This window comes from Corvus brachyrhynchos, unplaced genomic scaffold (genome assembly GCF_000691975.1).
Source record: "Corvus brachyrhynchos isolate BGI_N302 unplaced genomic scaffold, ASM69197v1 scaffold142, whole genome shotgun sequence".
NCBI lineage: Eukaryota > Metazoa > Chordata > Aves > Passeriformes > Corvidae > Corvus > Corvus brachyrhynchos.
In genome coordinates this window covers 4108979-4127189 of record NW_008237226.1, presented here as the reverse complement: position 1 = coordinate 4127189, position 18211 = coordinate 4108979, and the positions used below count along the sequence as shown (strand labels likewise).

The 18211-nt window shown below is 36.0% G+C and overlaps 1 protein-coding gene across 1 annotated transcript in view; it reads right to left on the bottom strand.

Moving 5' to 3' along the window:
• Positions 1 to 18211, bottom strand: part of VPS50 (VPS50, EARP/GARPII complex subunit) — an 82641-nt gene that overhangs the window by 34724 nt on the left and 29706 nt on the right. Inside the window, exons 13-19 of the mRNA XM_017729175.1 lie at positions 16485 to 16620; positions 11722 to 11819; positions 10932 to 11026; positions 10187 to 10285; positions 6848 to 6938; positions 5153 to 5329; positions 86 to 204 (exon numbers count right to left, since the gene is read on the bottom strand). Of these exons, the coding sequence (XP_017584664.1) occupies positions 86 to 204; positions 5153 to 5329; positions 6848 to 6938; positions 10187 to 10285; positions 10932 to 11026; positions 11722 to 11819; positions 16485 to 16620 (815 nt within the window). The remainder of the gene's footprint in view (positions 1 to 85; positions 205 to 5152; positions 5330 to 6847; positions 6939 to 10186; positions 10286 to 10931; positions 11027 to 11721; positions 11820 to 16484; positions 16621 to 18211) is intronic.

Here is an 18211-nt window from a genome sequence, read left to right as displayed (position 1 = left end):
GTTGTAGATTACACAAACTGAACTAATTAGAATACTGAGATGAAAAGCAGATAAATTATACCAAGGATGCACATGGCCTACTTACCTTTTTATCGGGGCATCTCCTGTCTGCTCATCCACATAATCTCTTTTCAACTCTTCAGGAACATCACTGTCGCTATCATACTCCTGATACGCACTTTTTTCTTGTTCATCTGATTCATACTGTTAAAAAAAAAAAAGAAAATAATAAATTGACTACAATTATTTTTCTTATAATATTGTCACTCATTAATGTTGCACTTTTTGCACTTTTTGGCTTTTACCTTGATTGCAATACAAATAACTTTGCTGGTTGAAAGGCTGCTAACATGCTCTTTAAAAATGCAGCAGGCAAATTATATTATGTTGATTGAGTAAATATTTGCATCATTCTATTTCAGCTACCAATAGTTTGCTTTGCTTTCTAGTTGATGTATAAAGTACCCACATATTTGAGCTTTTATAATTTGCTTTATAATCTGAAAAAAAAAGGGTAATAAATCCTCAAAATTCATCTATACAGTGGCAGTAAAACAAACAAACAAAAAAACCCTGGCACTGCATAATACTTAATTATTATTGCAAGAAGAAAAAAACTATTGCTTCACAAAAATACTTGTTTATATTGTACACATTTAATTAGAAAAAGAAACCAAAACAAACAAAAAAAAACTTGCAGTCTTTTCGCACAACTCCAGAATGTACCTGCACTTGAAGAGAGACTTGAAGAGAGAGACTTTTCCTTAACACATACATCGCTTTGAAGCCACTTTATACAAACAGTCAGTAGTGACACAGGTAACACACTGGCTCCAGGATCCTTAAGAACTGGCAGCCAAAACACACTAGGACATGTATTTTTTCAGTCATGCATGCCCTAGCCCCAAGTTGCTGAGACTTTTAAAGGCTAGCACTATGAAAGCACTATGTCATAAATGCAAGAACCCCCCATTTGTACAAACAAATTAAAAACAAAAACAGCTCCGGTGGAAAAAAAAGAATATAGTATGAGACACTCAAGAGAAATGTTCAGACCATTAGTATTCCCAGGCAAAATATCTGCCTTATGAACATTTTAGACAAAGGAAAGTTGTAATGAAAGCAGCTCAGTTTATTTCAAAAATGAGCCGAGGTCAGCCTTGACTAAGAGCAAAAAGAACCACAGTTTAACTAACTTGGCTGGAACATCAGCACAGAGAATTACCACCACTTATTATGCATTAAAATATAATAAATGATGTGCTGATTCAATTAAAATCCAGTGAGAGTAGAACAATAAATTGACTAAAAACTGTTAACTATAATTCCTATTGATGTAAGAATCTGACAGTTGACATTAATTAACTGTTTTAACATCATAGAATAAGAGCTATTTTGAGAATTTTTTTTTTAACTTGGAAAAATACTTTATTAAGTTTCCTCAATCTAATGCTATTAATGATCTGGAAAAGCTATTTATGAGACAAATGCATCTGTATTTTAAAGTATGCATTAACTCACAAAAATTAAATAGTGACCTCAACCTGAAGAGACCTTATAAATCTATTTTGAACATGCACAGTCTGCAGTAAATTTTAAAGTGCTAAAATGAATTCAGACATCTTGTAGCAATAATCAGTTACAAGTGTTTAGGCAATCCACTCAAACCAACCCATAGGCAGCGGTAAGATTGATCAAAGTTGAAGAGCATTACAATACTGGAAGTTAACTGTATCACAACAAAGACATTTTAAGAAGCTACAGAAAAGGGACATAAAGCATCTCACTGATGCTCAAGATACATAGCTGAGGTGACTGGGTCCAGGGGCAACAACTAAGCACTTCAAAAGACTTTAAAATTCTCAAAAAAAGTCCTGACAGTTCTTCCCACCCTACAGATAAACTGACAAGTAAATTAACTGTTTATGTCCCTATCATGCTACTTCTTTCTATATTTGGTAACATGCCGGCATTCTCTGGAAACAAAATTTTGCAACCTCCATTTGAAATAATTCCAATTTTCAGTGCTAAAATGTGCCTCAACCTTAACTGGTCAGCCAAGACACCGAAACACAAAACCTCAGTAAAAATTTTATCCTACATTGTCCTAAGCAGGTTATTTATCTTTCTATGTAAAGAATAACAAAACAGGTGTACCTTCTACTTTTTAAATAGGAGTCCTTTCTGTGTCAGCACTTTGGAACAACAGTCGTGAGAGACTGAAATGTTACAGGTTAATGGCTCGAACAATCCGCAATTTGCAAGAACAGCAGGTGCTCTGCTGAGGCCAGGTTTGCACACCCCAGCTGTGTGGTGACAAAACCCCTGATGTACATAAGACAGAGGGGGTGCACACCCACCACCAGAGCATGACCACAACAAACCAGCCTTTGTTTAGCAACAAGCCGTTTTTTGAGCCAGATAAGGGAAAAGGCCAAGAATAAGCAGATCCTGTGAGATAGGATAATGCTTTTTATCATGCCAATGTCCTTCCCATGAGGAGGTATCACATAAGCCTTAAGGTATTCACCCCTTCTGATAAGGCATAGCTGGCTCAACTAAGCAGGGCCAAATAGCAGTCAGGTCATTTAGAAGGGGCCACAAACCATCGAAGACCCCCAAAGTGCCCCCAGACTCATTTCTGGGGCCTTCCACCGAAGAACTGCATATGATCCAGAGTGTTGTAGCAGACAGTGTAAAACAACCCCCCCAGGGGAGGTACCTGGGTGCTCCTCCCTGAATGTGAATGTCTATTAACCCAGTGAACTTTATGTTTGGTGGGTTTCACTCAACCCCAGCAGATCAAGACTGTGACCATCACTTTGACCAATGGACACTGAAATTGCAAAAATCAAGTCTCGGTTGGATCCACAAACGATGTTATCTTTCCACTATCTACTCTTATCCTTTCCTTCTTTCTTTTCATTGTATGTTTTCTTAAATTATAACTTGATACTTTTATATATTTATATTACTATAGATAATAACATGCTAGATAAAACTGCTACATACCTCATTTCCACTGAAACCAAATTGTTCTAAAATAAACCTGCCATGTATATGTATGTATAAACACCAATCATTCAGTGGTGTTTCACTCTAATCCATCCCAAGGGATCTATTAACAAGAACCTCAGTTACCCTGCCTCTGGAATAGTAACAGAGAGAGAAGATTAAAAATGTCAAAATGGAAAGTAGGATGGTCATCTGTGGAGTATAGTCACCTCAGTCACAAAATACCTTCATTCCAGTACCGGCCCTGGTAGATGTCCTGTACACCTACTGACAAGTTAATTAACCTGTCCTGTGCCTCCATTCACAGAGATAAATTTCTGTCTGATTTACATTTATGTTTTGTAACTCGTGAAGGTTACAAAGAGTGCCAGAAAGACCTGCAAGACCACTACCTCTCATAAGCCTGCAGTGTCTGTGCCAGATGGTACCAGAAGTGGGATGCCGTAAGAGACTTCAAGCACTACTACTTCTGAAAAAAGGTTCATCTTTGGAGGAAAGAGGGAAAAGATAATATTCAGCTGAAGTCAGAAGAAGGTATTACAAGGAGCTACTGGAGAGAGTCCAGTGGAGGGCCACAAACATGATTAGGGGGTCTCTCTTATGAGGAGATACGGCAGGAACTGGGCCTGTTTAGTCTGGAGAAGCCTGAGAGGGGATCTCATGAATGCATATAAACATCTCAAAGGCAGATGCCAAGAGGATGGTGCCAGGCTCTTTTCAGTGGTGCCCAGCAACAGGATGAGGGGCAATGGCCATAAACTAAAACACAGGAAGTTCTACCTCAACATGAGGAAGTGTCAGAGAACTGGATCAGGCTGCCCAGGGAAGTCATGGAGTCTCCTTCTCTGGACATATTCAAAACCCACCCAGACACATTCCTGTGTCACCTTCTCTGGGTGATGGACTAGATGATCTCCAGAGGTCCCTTCCAACACTAACAATTCACTGATTCTGCGATTCTTTTTTACTGATAGAAGACTGCTTGGCAGCAATGTGACACTTCATGCTGGTGAAAGCCAACAAAACAGTGTCTCCAACATATTCATCAGCATTTGCTATTTAGTTTTTTCATCAAATGATTTCATGCTTGTAAAAACAAAAGCTTAGCACAGAGTAAGACAATGTCTTTTAAATTTTTCTTGAAGCTAGGAGAAACAGATTTCTGCAGCATAAAATGTTAGAAATGGAAAAACCGAAGAAGGTCTGTTCTAACTTGTTTGCAGAGTTTTCATACCTCATACGAATGTGCAGATAGAAATAAAAATACCTCAACATATCCACAGTCAAGAAATGAAGACAATTCTAGCCTTCTACAAGTGTAAGTATGTGCTTACAAGTCACTAAACAAAAAATATGGGAACAATGTAGGCTCTCATTCACTAGCAGCAACCTGCAAGGTACCAGAGGAGTTTGAAATCACTAACCAGCAATTATTCTTTTTTGTTCTTGAGATGTTATCCAGTCTCAGTAGCACAAGTTAAGCTCAAGAAAACATTATTCATCAAAGGGATAAACAAGAACAAAAGCTTTAACAAAAACATGCTAAAGTAGTGTTTAACAGAATGGTACAAAGCTTTACATTAAAACACGTTTGATCACTGCTAGATTTTGGCAGACTTCTGAAAAAACCCACACAGTTGTTGTTCAGTTTTATAGAAGAACTCACAATAAAGAGAGTGTCCTGAGCATTTAAATTACAACTAAAAATGACGTAACAAACATCAGAAAATCCATGGCAAATCACGTAGGTGTGAACAAGCACAACAAAAGGAGCAACCCACAATGATTCTTTCCTATGAAGCCAGAAAGCAAGTCCTAAAATGATAAAATTATCTCCACAAAGAAAGCTAACTTAAACCCCTGGAAAAATACTAATTTAGGTGGAACATGTCTTGCTAACCTTCAGGAACACTTGACTTCAGTGGAAAAAAAGTGCTGATTCAGTGCAAAACAAACTGAACTTTAAACAGGATGCCTGGCTTTCTGGCACGTGTAAAAGCAAAGCAGCACAGTACTGCAGGCAACAGATTCTTGTACTAAGACACTTTGCCATCATTGCTACACAAAATAAATCGTAATTTACTGAAAGCACCATTTGCTTTTATTTTTTTTTCTATTTTCCTGAAACACTCCATACCCCATTGGAAGCTAACACGTCTTCTGTCTCATCATCTTTGCTGTCGGCCTGAATTTCAAAGGGGTTTCCTCCGTTACAGTACTGCTCAAACAACGTTACCGTTGATGAAATTGCTGAGGCAGGTTGCTTACTCGGTGACACGGATGGGGACCGTGACTGCTCCATGAACTTAAATTCCTAGCAATAGAAATAAATTACAATTTTAATCAGGCATTTTCAATATTATTCTGACTCCAGTTCCATAAAAACAGAGGATAACAACAAACCTGTGGACAATTAACTTTTAGCCAAAGTTTGCTGCTTATTTTGCTTTTCAAGCTGGCTCAAGCTAATCTTGAAAGTGGCAACCTTACACTGCTTGTCTTTGTAATTTTAGCAGTTTTCTGCTACAACATGCAATACATCTGCATTCTGAAAGTATTCACTGTCTAAAACTAGGTGAAAACTAATTGGGTTCTTTATTTCACAGAAATAAGGAGACAGAAAAAGACTTAAATTCTACCAAAAATGCAGTTTGCTTTACACAAGTTACCTAGTAATTTACTAAAGCTGAAATTTTCTTGTTGATACTTTATTTTTAAAAAGTTCTCAAAATTTTTTACTTCCCAAATGCACTGCAGAGTTTCTGATCACCGGGTGAGTGCACAAACTTTTGCAAGTATATGGACCAACCAGGATCCATGAGGCATGATTTTTGACTTTTTTTTTCTAAAAAACACAATTTATCTCAGATGACATACCATTTTTATCTGTTAAACTCTAGCTATTGATATTCATAAGGGCAAAATGTATATTTTCAATTTACTAAAGGTTTAAAGATCAAAACACACACAGCTAAAAGGACTACAATGTTAGATTTCTGTTTGCTTAAACAAATCAGTAACTTCCTGCCATTTCTGGCTGCTCCAGTCCCTTGAGCAGTATGTATGGATTTATGATCCCATTTCTTTATTAAAAATATTATTTCTTTTGCTGCTAGATGCTGCTGAGGGTCCTCCCTTCCTTTCCCTCTGTACTTTTAGTGACCCAGTAGCCTATTGCTTACTTCTACTGTTAACTCCACAGAAGCTGCAGAATGATCTTGCTTAACATTGCTGTGCTAAAAGATTTTTGAACTTTAGTCATAGTTTTAATCACAGGCACCATGTTTTATTTGGCAAAACAAGTTAATTTCATCTACCACATGCTAAAAATCAAAAAAATCACTTCAGGTGATTAGAAGGTGAGTACACTGATTACTTGTTTGGCTTCACCACAGAAGAATTTTTTCCTTTCCAAATGAGCCCATATGACCTATGTTTTCAGAAACAGATGCCAAATTGGTACAAGCTAGTGAGTGCTCATGCAACTACTTTTAAGCACCCATCTTTTAGCATCTTACTGTCAGATAAATAATTTAGAAAATAACACTGGACATATTAACAGTACATCGAAACATGAAAAATAAAGGCTAACATTATGCTTACAACTCTAGCATCTTCCATAAAAACCTCTGCCTGCCTGAAACAGAAACACTACTGTTTCAAAACCATTTGACCCTAAGTTTCTAATACCATAGAAGTAAAATTGAGGAGCTTTTAGAAGCCATTAAAAACATTTGTACAGTAGTTCATGGATCTTACTGCTTCTTAGAACACCTGGACTCTTAGTTATTCAAGTATTAATACATTTGTATGTTTTATTCATAGAACGTACATGAAGCTGCAAAATACTAAAGCTTGATTTAACAGGACAAAGTTCCCAGGTCTCATTCTCCAAAAACATTCTTAGTTCTTCAAGACGGGTTCTGAAACACAAATGAATACTCTTAATTGGCAGAAAGAGTAAATCACAAAGTTGTCAATTACTTCACTTCTGCAGTGAAAAACTCCTTCTAAAACTGTACAAAAAGTTACACCTTAAAACAAGTATTTAAGTAATTCTTCCAACCAACAAACCACCCAAAAGCTGTGCATACTAAAACAGTGTATTTTTTATGACACCTCTGAGAGAGATATTCTTTGAGACTATCTCCAAAATTTGTAAACAAATTTTTTTGGTTGAAACCATTACAAATTATAGACACCTACAATTATGCAGAAATACTGGACTTTTTTTCCTCTGTAAACTGTAGAAAGCAATATAATACATACAAACCCTCTACTAGCAGCACAACAGCTTTCAAGAGCTCACATAGGACAGATGCTCTTTTTCAAACACACTGAAGCCAACAGAGAGCAAAGGGAATTGGACAGAACTAATATTCTACAGACGTCTCAGCTTGTCAGAGAAAAAAAAAAGTTAAATGGCTATAAATCTCTAATTTTCTTCATAGCTTAATTTTACTTTGGTATCAATACAGTAATAAGGAAAAGTAATCAAGCCATTACATCTCTGCATTTTTTGTACTCTGTTTTTAATCACTAGAAAAGCCTCCACTCTGTCATAAGCAGAAATATCTTTAATAATGAAAAAATTTTGCCACATAAGTGGAACACACATAGGAAAAGACAGCAATGAGTGCTTTTTGGGATCATATTGCTCTATCTTTTCTTCTTAATATAGGGCATATTGTTTCATTTAACAAGGAACAGTTGGTAAATTATGCACTGGGTTTCTAATCAGGCAATAAAATATTCTAGCAATACCACAACTTCAATAATGAACTACAACCACCACTAAAATTCAAATTTGCTTGCCACAATGAGATAAGCAATGTGTTGAATTGTGCTGTGTCTATTTAAATTCACCAGCTAAATACAAATAGACTACAAGTGCTATTTTCAGGGCATTGAGAACCCATAGCTTGCAGATCTTCTCACAGTAAAGCCAACAAAAACAGTAGATAGAGATGCTGTGAAAACCAGCATTACAGATTAAAATTCTTTGTGAGGGAGACTAAGGCAAAAGAGTCATAGAAAAGCAAACATTTAAAAGCCACACAACAACAGGTTTTGTAGCATTTCAAATCTGAAACTGAGGTTCTGACAGTATTTGAATAAATGCTCTAAATTTTCACCAGCATATACATCTAGAAAGGGGAATGCATGAAGACCTGATGCATTCATTCCCTGAAAAGCTTTAGTGATCAGACACACCTTTTTACAAGTGTATCAGTACAAAAAGTAAATTGCATTTCAAAAATCACCTTACTGATGCTCTTTGCCAAAAGCCCATTCTGATTTATCAGAACAATCAATTTCCATCCAAAAAAAAAAGCCTTTATGTATGCTCTAGTACTATGTTCCCTTCTATGTTTTTTGAAACACATGGCCAATTCCTTTCAATATTTTCTCCATGTTGGCCGTTCTCTATAACACCACACTGGCTCAGGAAACCACGTATGTCAAATTACAAAAACAAAGAACTGATTACTCCTGGACTCTAAGCATTTCAGCTCTGTGTAGCTTTCATGTACTAATGAATCCTTAAAAGCACTACTGCTTTTTTTTTTCCCCTCCAATTAAATACCCAAGAGGACTGAAAGCCACATCGGCTTGATCTGAAAAGGCAAGATGCTTAAAGCTTTTTTTTAATACAACCTAGGGGATACAGCTCTGAGACAGGGGTTTTTTATATTTTTCATTCTGAGGATGAAAACATCATTCAATTAATCTTCACAATACCCATGCAGCATAAAACACGTAGAAATTATTAAAACGTCTCACATAACTTAAGTCATGTCAATAAATATTTCATGTTCTTTTCACAAGAACTACATTATCCTAAAAAACACAAGTTATTTCAAAAAATTATTATTTTTATACATATTCCATCAATGCTCCTTAACCTTTATTTTACTCAAAGATAATTCAGAAAATTAGTCTATGAGTCCTTAAGCTGTTAAGCAAAACCATAACAGTAAAAATGATATTTACTTAACCCAATAAGGCATTAAGTGGTAAGTCAGTATAGGAAAAGATGGTTAGGTAGACCAAAATCAGTTCATGAAATTCAGTTCAGGATTCAGAGAAGTTTCAAGAAATAAAAATAAGTGCTATCTCTTGACAAGACATAATGTGGATCTGACTAAGGCTCAAGTTTTTCAGACAACTCAAACTGAGGTCTTCATCAAATGTCCAGAAAGAATTCCTAGCTACAAACTACAAAAGCTGGAAGAAATTCCAAACCACATTCTGATCTTCTGAATTTAGACACTGCTTCATGTTCTCCTGCCCTAATTTTCATACTTTATACATTTTAGGCAGAAAGTCTCAGACTTTGCAAATGGGTCTGGATGTATTAGTTGTGTGACAGCTCCCAAAAAACAGAGGACAACAGATCAAGACTAGGAAAATAAGCATTTCTTAGAGCATGGAGTGCTGTATTTCTTCTCATATCTTCCTAGCTTTTTACATGCAGAAAGAACATAATGCTAGACAACTAGAATTAAAAAGTTATCAATGACACAAACCAAAACATTTGGAAAATCAAGACAACTAAAACAAACAAATAAAAAGACAAGTCTTGAAGCTGTCATAGCCATATACATATCTGAGTCCAGAGAATGCCTGTCCACAACAACACATGACTGGCCTCAGATACGACAAGAGCTGACTGAAATGTAATTTAATCCTGCCAATGAAAAAGCTGTGAAAACACAACTCAAAAGGATGGACTCAGTTCTAAATACCTTATTTGATGCAAGACAGAACTGCATATTGAAAAAAAATATTTCATAGTCATACATGATGAGTCTCCTTAAGCAATAGCATAGAAAAGGAAGCCACAATTTTGCTACAAGGTATGGACTTCAGAGGCATTCCTCCTCAGGATGCCAGGAGACAAGAGGCAACCTAAAAAACTACTGAAGTTCTACATAAAAAAGCTTTTCACCTTTATCTGGCTTGCCTGCTTCAGAGCTATGGTTTCCCACAAACACGGTGGAAGCAAACGCTTCTCTATCCTCTTCCCTTCTGCAGGCTTCAGAGCCTTATTCTCATCATGAAACATACTCTGTCATCCCACATTATGCAGTGGAATTCCTTTGGAAAGTGTTTACCCAACAATAATAAACGTCATTAGAATCATTCACTGCACATGTAATTGTCTCACCTGTGGTATGTTTTGAAATAATTAACGCTTTGTTTTCTGATAGATTCTTGCAAAACTTCAGACTTACTGCCACAAAATTCTTCTCCAACCTGCATCAGCCTAGAGTAATAAAACAGAGTTTAGAAATATTTATTGATTTCTTAATACTGGTGTTCCAACTGTGAGTGTACAGGTATCTTCATAAACGGAGAGCATCAGTGTTACATTGTAATGTTAAGGTTGCATTCCACAAAAGTCCATGTCTCATTTTCCTTCAAATCCTATCATTGTGTATCATACAGAGAGAGACAAAGAGCCATAGCAAAATAAACGTATTTCTGAGAGCCCACTACACAGGGAAAGCTGTCAGTTCACAGTCTCAATCTGTCATTTTATTACCAAAATAGAAGGCTATAATATTGTACAGGTTGGCAGTACCACAGTATTTTTCTGCTCAACTGAGACTCCTTCTAAAAGCTCTTAGAAAAACAATCATTAGACCTGTGCATCCCAAACCTTAAAGGGAGACAGTACTGAAATCGTATCATGCTTAAGCACTACTTGGGAGCAAAGCAGTTCATGCTACCTCTCCCAAATACATCCTCATAAACTCTCACAATAAAAAAGAATTGTTCTTCAAGCTACCAGCACATTTGAATGAAACTGGCATCAAAATGCAAGTATCAGCCTTAATCAACAGTGCTATCTTATCAGAGCTCAAGTTTGCAGACATGTACTGAAAGGTCTTATGACCACACCAGCATACCTGCTGATAATATCAAGTACAAATATGAAGTCGTCGTATTTGAAGTTAGACAGATCTGTTCCCAGAAGATACGTTTTCACTTTCAATTGAACATCCTGCAAAACACAAACAAGTGTTTGTATACTTAATACACTGAAGACAAAAAGTGAAGGTTTGGATATCTGGTTTATTAACACTTTTTGGTTTCTTGCACTTATAAATTCTTTTTTCGAGATTTAGCGTAGAATTCTATTTTCTATAACATGGGTAATTTCTCTAAAATAATTTTATAATCAGTGTCTTTAGCACTCTATAACACAGAGTCAATCCTAGATGCTTTATTGTCAACACAAAAACAGAACTCTGCTTTTTCATCATACATTTTGGGTGACACTACACATCAAACTGATCCAGCAGTCACACCAGGAAAACTGTGAAACCAGGCAGGTTCACAAGGCTTCAGGTTCTTCATAGCTATGGTTATACCAGAAATATAAAGCAGTATACAGAGAAAAGCACATGATAAGAAAATAGATTGTGCGGCAGCACAAAGGTTGAAAGAAATAGAATCAGACTGAAAGTCCTGTTACTGTGTTTTGGTATCTTGACTGAGTTTGGAAGCATTGCAACCACTGAGTCATAGAAATTGCATTTCCATGGTCTTGATACATTCAAATCAAAACAAATCACTTTAAAAAAAACCTGGAGAAATTTCTTAAGAACATTAGTATAAATATAACTGTAATTAATACCTGAGAGCTGGAAGGGAGGGAATAAATATTTAGGGAGAAACAAAATTCAAAACCCATACCTGCCATATTCGTGAAAGCCCATGTTCCAATTTCTTTTTTACATAGTTGCGGTCAAAACTGTTCTCTTCAGTCCCAATCACATTGTTGCCATCTGAAACTTCAAGTTAAAGGCATTGTAAATATTTCCAAAAGCTTTGAAAGTTATCCTACACAGAATCAAATTTCCTTAGCTACTACCATATTATCAATTATGCAAACTCCAGAAGAGCTACTTTGCTCTAAACTTTTGAACGGAAATGAATAATGCACATATAAGCATTATATACTAATGCAGACCAGGAGAGTTTCATCACCTGCATACCAAATACCTGTCCCAATACTGTTCCTCAGGTAGCAATGTGCTACAAGGATCACACTGAGAGCTAACTCTGACTGACCTTTGCAGTTCTTCATTACTAGGCTTCACAGCTTTTTCCAGAAAAACTCCTGGTTTAGTTTCACCTTCCTTAGAGAAAAGAGCAATTTTTCATGTCTAATTTTGTTGTCTACTGAAGAAGAGTCCAGAAACATAAAGAATGTACATCTGTCCTCAATTTGTCAGCACTCAGAAATTTTCATCAACAAAGTAAATGCTCTTTCCTTGTCATGCCTTGCCCTGAATCCAGAACTGGCAGTCTAGGTGAATATCATGTAAATATTGTGTGCACCTTACTAAAGAGGCCAGTAAGGAATGGGATGCTGGATACAAGATTTTGATCAACCTTTCAGATGTGTGCAGAACAGACCCTGCAACATTGCCTGGACTACCACATATTTAAGAGAAGGAAAGAAAAAACATTCACTAACGGGAATTGTTAAGACTTGTATCAGACACTGACAATTCAATTAAACCAAAATACACAAGAGCACAGCAGTCTGACCATGTTTTGATTGTATCTTCTTCAGATCATCCAGTGCTCACTGTCAAGTGAGCAGAGTTTCCTTCTGCAACAATCACCAATTACAAACAGCACTTAGCAGTGACTCATTCTCCCAGTCCTAGGCCAGACTCTTTTTAAGTAAAAGAGTATCATTTACATTGTCCTTCTCCCCATCAACCATCTGGTTTCTGATTCGAACCTTTCCAGCGTATGTTTCTCAGAACAAGAACTATTGCCTATTATGTTTATGTAAGTTTAACAGGAACGACAAAAATATGGTATCTTCTACATCTGCACCTCCATTTAAATTATGTGGGGAATATGAATACTGAGAAGGATGCTAGCCTTGCTTGATTTCTTGCAGATGGAGCCATAAGGTGTGTCTGGACATGTTATTAAATTATGAACTTTATCAAACACTGAGAAAGCTTTACCTGCAAGCTAGGGATTACAGTAGTGAACATACAAACACTACCAAGAACAACTGGCAAGCCAGTTGAGTTAAAGTGTCTGCCCACTCAGCTGGAACTCAAGAACACAGAACCAGCATAAAAACCAGCCAGAATGTAAAAGCTCCAGTACTGTCAATTGAATAACTCCTCATCAAAATTAAAAACATAATAAAATACAGTTGGGAATTTGGGTTTATATTAGGGATATTAATTTCTTCCAAGGCTGCAAAGCTGTGTTCAATTTTTTCCTGTGTAAAGATATTGAGACTGCTTTTGCAGGTTAACTGAGAATTTACCCTAATAAGTCAAAATGAGATGATGAATGTCTTGTTTGCACATAAAACAGCCTTAAACATAATTCCGTACTACATCTACTGTTGCAGGGCATGCAAAAAAGATTTTACTTATGAAAGAAAAATCATAAAACAAATATTACCTACTGCCTACATAAATTATAATTTAGTAACTGTACCTCAATATGCTCATCTTCTGAAAGCAATAATTCTGACAAATGCATTTTCCTGATCTTCCACAGAAGATTAAATGAAACATAAACAGAAAGAATAACCCAAGCAGAAAACCTCTAAGTGGATTTAACCTTTCTCAGACTGTCCAAGGAAACAAAACCAGCAATCCTAGCAACAGCACACTCTTCATACATTTCTGCAACCTCCTCTCTTCTAAACTCCGGCAGACTGAAGCCAATCCTAAACAAGTCAGTGCCTTTGACCAGTTCTCTAGATTAAGACCATAGTACCTGTACTCACAAGCTGCCGTTCATGAAGGAATGGTTGGACAGACACTGCAACATAAATGTTATTGTTCACTAAAAAAATCATGCAATATTCTCTCTCTGTCAGTCTCCCAATGCTCCTGGTTTATGGCCAGTCATGCTAGAATGTCTTGTTTCCAGTCTTTGAATGAACTGCACTGCAGCTAATTTCACACATGCAAACACATTAATTTAGGATAACTTCCTTGAAAATCAAGGACTGGACAAGCATTTACACATTCTGCATTGAGGAATTTGGAACAGGTAGAGAACATATAAATATTCATAACTACACATAAAAATAAGGAACAAAACCACCCAGGACTTATTATTCTAGATGCCTGATTTAAATACAGTAATTCTTCAGGTTTTTCAGTATTTCTCAAAAATTCAAAAAGGCAGCTTTCACCCATAACAAAAGGTTTTTGTTTAATCCTTGTATGGTAGAGGAAAGCCAAAAAAAGGAATCAATCAAATCTCTGTCCTCTAGCTTCACTCTTTGAATACTAAGCAGGTCTTGCACAGAATTTACACAGTACTATAAATAAAACATTTTGAAAATTAAAATGGTTGAAATTCAATTTACATCCTACATCATTTTCTTCTTGCTTTTCTTTGAATCTTTTACAGATACTAGAGTTGTTACCAACTTTTACCCCTAGGATTACACTTGTGAAATCAGGAGTTTAAATGCCATAGTGATCATTTTACCACTCACTTTCAGTGAGTGGTAAACCTCTCAGGTCTTCTGTTAAATCATTGTCTCATGAATACATGTAAATTGCATCAACATGATAGTAAATTTCATGGTATGTGAAAATCCAACTGAACCAGGCATGCCCTCACACAAACCAGTGACTTCGAAGTTAACTTTGATTCGAGCAGGAAAGACAAAAATGATCTGCATAGGTCCCATTAAAACTCATTTTCTGTTTGACTTTTTACTAAAAACATAAACAGTGCTCTGACTACAACAAACAGTGTAATGGAAAATTTTCTAGTAAGTAGTTTATTTTCAGGGATGAAACCCCAAATTACAACAATCTGCTGTTTACTGTACAAACAACAAAATCACAGAATAAGTAGCAGCTCATTGAATATGACGTAGAAATAATTTCATGTTATGTTGATAATTTTAGTTTAATCTTACTGAAGAGAAAATTAGTGAAAAAGTTCTACATACAAATACTTAATTCTGTCTTTCTAAGGACTTCTTTTGGATAAGTTTCACTATTAAAATACAAAGAGCTATATAAATAATGTCTTTGAAGTCCAACTTCTACAGTTGTGCCTGTGCCCTAAGATCAAGAGTCCCTTGACACATTTAAGGTACTTTCTCAGAGTGCTGACATTAACTGGGACAATACTGGGACAGCCTTGAGTTCCCAAAATTATAAAAGCCAGACATAGTGGTACAACTATTGCTCCAGTCTATGAGGCTTATTTGAGGAAAAACTTTAGCATAGTCTCCTGAACTGCCTCCCTGCTTCCTTCTGACACACATGCCTTTTTTACAGGAATTTTGCTTTGGCTTTACCACATATCACAGCCATTAAATCAACAAGTATGAAATGAGAATTCCATGTACAGGTTTAATAATTACCGCAGAATGAGCAATGAGTTTTAGAAAAAAAACCAACCAGTAGATATTTACAGTCCCTATGAAATTATACTGTACTTGTAAAATTCCCTTCTGTGCGCTTTATCATTGCCGAGGTATTTGAAAAAGTGATTCAGTAGACCTACATTTCAGTTGTACATTATGGCTAAGCCACATCTCCTCCAGAAAATTAAAAACTGAGTGACAGAAGATTAGTAATAGACATACCAAAACACTCCGGCATGCATTTAAAAGCACCGCATTTAAAATTATGCATGTGACTGTATATATCACTTTATTAGGGATATATAGATATATACTATATATATATATATTTATATATATATATATATTAGGCTGAATAGTTTCTGTAAAAGGCTTTAGAGTGCCAATTATTTTCTTTCCTCAGGGCAGCGCAAGTAACAACACTAAGTGGAACTAGTTTTATAAGTACATATGTGGCTGAATAAGGAGTCTACTGTGGTAATTTTTCCATGAAATAAGTACTTTATGGTACCTGCTTGGTTTTACATCAGCAAAAACCACAGCAAAATGGAAACGAGAGAAGAAAATGTAACTATCTTTTTTAAAATGTAAATGTAAATATTATTGACAATGGGCAATTCAATCAAAACTTTAGAATCTTTCTTCACATAGTGCATCTCAAAAGCAAATATTTCAACTCTGAATTTTACGTCTGATATAGTTATAAAAACTTTCATCTCAAGTAATGGCCTCAAATCAAAAAACAGCTTCAGCAAAAACACATTTTAAAATTTTTTTATTAGCTGCTTTTAAGATTCCACACAATAGGGGAAGGACGTTTAGCTTAAGCACTGTTTAAAATAAAATACTTTACATCTGCTAGACAGGCACATACAAATATTCATTAAAAAATTAACCTTATACTGAAGAGCAAAAAAATCCAGTGAGTGTTTCAGTCTCTACTGCACACTATAAGCAAAAATGCTGAAGGCACTGAGCCAAGACCTCAAAGATACCAACACACAAACTAATAACTTGAGCACAAGAAAAGTTATTTCCAAATATCCAAGTTTTGCTTCCAGAAGTTTCTTACCAGAAGACACAACTGCTGCCTCATCTTGGTCATGGTTCTCATGCCACTGCATCGTTCGGTAGTAACTGAGCATGACTTCCCAGAGGGCTTTGCAGAGATCAGCAAGGCATGGGATGTAGCTGTCTGATGTAATATGCTACAGAAAAACAAAACAGCATTGTGAAACTTCAAAATTGTGTTCATTTTTTGCTGCAGTGACACAAACCATACCAAACTCTCCAAATTCATACAGCTGAGCTGAAATACATCAATTTCATTTTTAAACGTATTTTAAGAGGTGACAGATTCCTGATTTTGGTCAACTGACCAAATGCTGTTCAAAAGTACAAAGCGCTTTTGTTAGTGTTTTTTTTTTTTCCTTTTCTCAATTGGCCTGTATGTTAACTACCTCCTACATTTATTCTGCAGTGACACAGAGAGAGAAGTAAAGCCATGAAGTCTAATGGTCAGCACATCTCACTATCAGAAGGATGCAGCCACCCCAGTGAGTCAGTTCAATGATACAGACTTTTGTATTTCAGTGCTACAGAGAAGCCCTCCTGGCAAATACCCCACTGGGTTGAACGAGCCCTACAGAAGTAGTCTAAAAACAAACAAACTTGCTGATTCAGCAATTTTCACTACTACCTTATCAGGAAATGTTACTCTTGCTGTATTTCAGGGCTTTTAGTATGTAAAATCAAAAGTTTGTGCAGATCACTATACTTGAAGACATACTGACTTTCAGGTGGACAGGAAGAAAGGATTACTTACTAAATACCAAGATAATTCAATACAGACTAAGGAAACAACTGAATTTCTTTAAGCTTATACTAGAATAAAGAAAATCAAATCTTGAGACTGAAGCAGCCAAGCTTTGCCCTGCTCCAGCAATATTCAAAAAGAGAAAAGATGTAAAAGCATGGCATATTGCTAAGAAAAGAAACACTCAACAATGAAACAGCAACTCTGAATGTATAAGCACTAACTTTGATAAATGCTTAAGAATTTCTGAAAATATTATTCTTTTTTAAAAGACTCACATTATTACAATATCCAGTATTCAACTTCCAAAAAGATGCAAACAAAACAAAGAAAAAAGCCACTTTAGTCCCCCACTAACCATATACAATGGAAATAAGCTAGATGAGTTCATTTTGACAGATTTTGAGAAACACACAGCAGACTATCTGCCTCAAAAGGAATACTCAATTTTATATTATTTCCCTTATTTAATTAGAGTAAGTACTCCATAACCCTTTATATGTTAAGGGCATCCTGGCTTAACAGCATAGATAGCCTGAAGAGGGCTCTCACTAGAACTAAACAAAGGGAAAGAAGGCTCATATTTCAGTCTTAAACAATTTATTCCCCAACAACCGAATGCATGAGATGAAAACCTGATGTTTTTTCTACAGGAAGTTAGAAATTGAATTGCTATGATAGTTCATCTTATTCAGCATCCTGATTTCACAAATGCATTGCAATAGGTAACAACCAACACCGAACAGCATGGTTTGTAAGAGACCAAAATTTCCCATCTGCAGTCTGTCCCTAAATATCTAATGGTTACCAAGATAGTAAAGAAAAATTTAAAAAGCAAATTTCAATGCAATTACAGCAACATTCATAGTACATTAAAGTCCCAAAGTCTGAGTACCTTCCTTTATACAGAATACCAGCTATTGAAGGGTCACATAACTTAAGCATCATCTCATTAAGGTTTTGCATAAGTAAAAACAAATAAA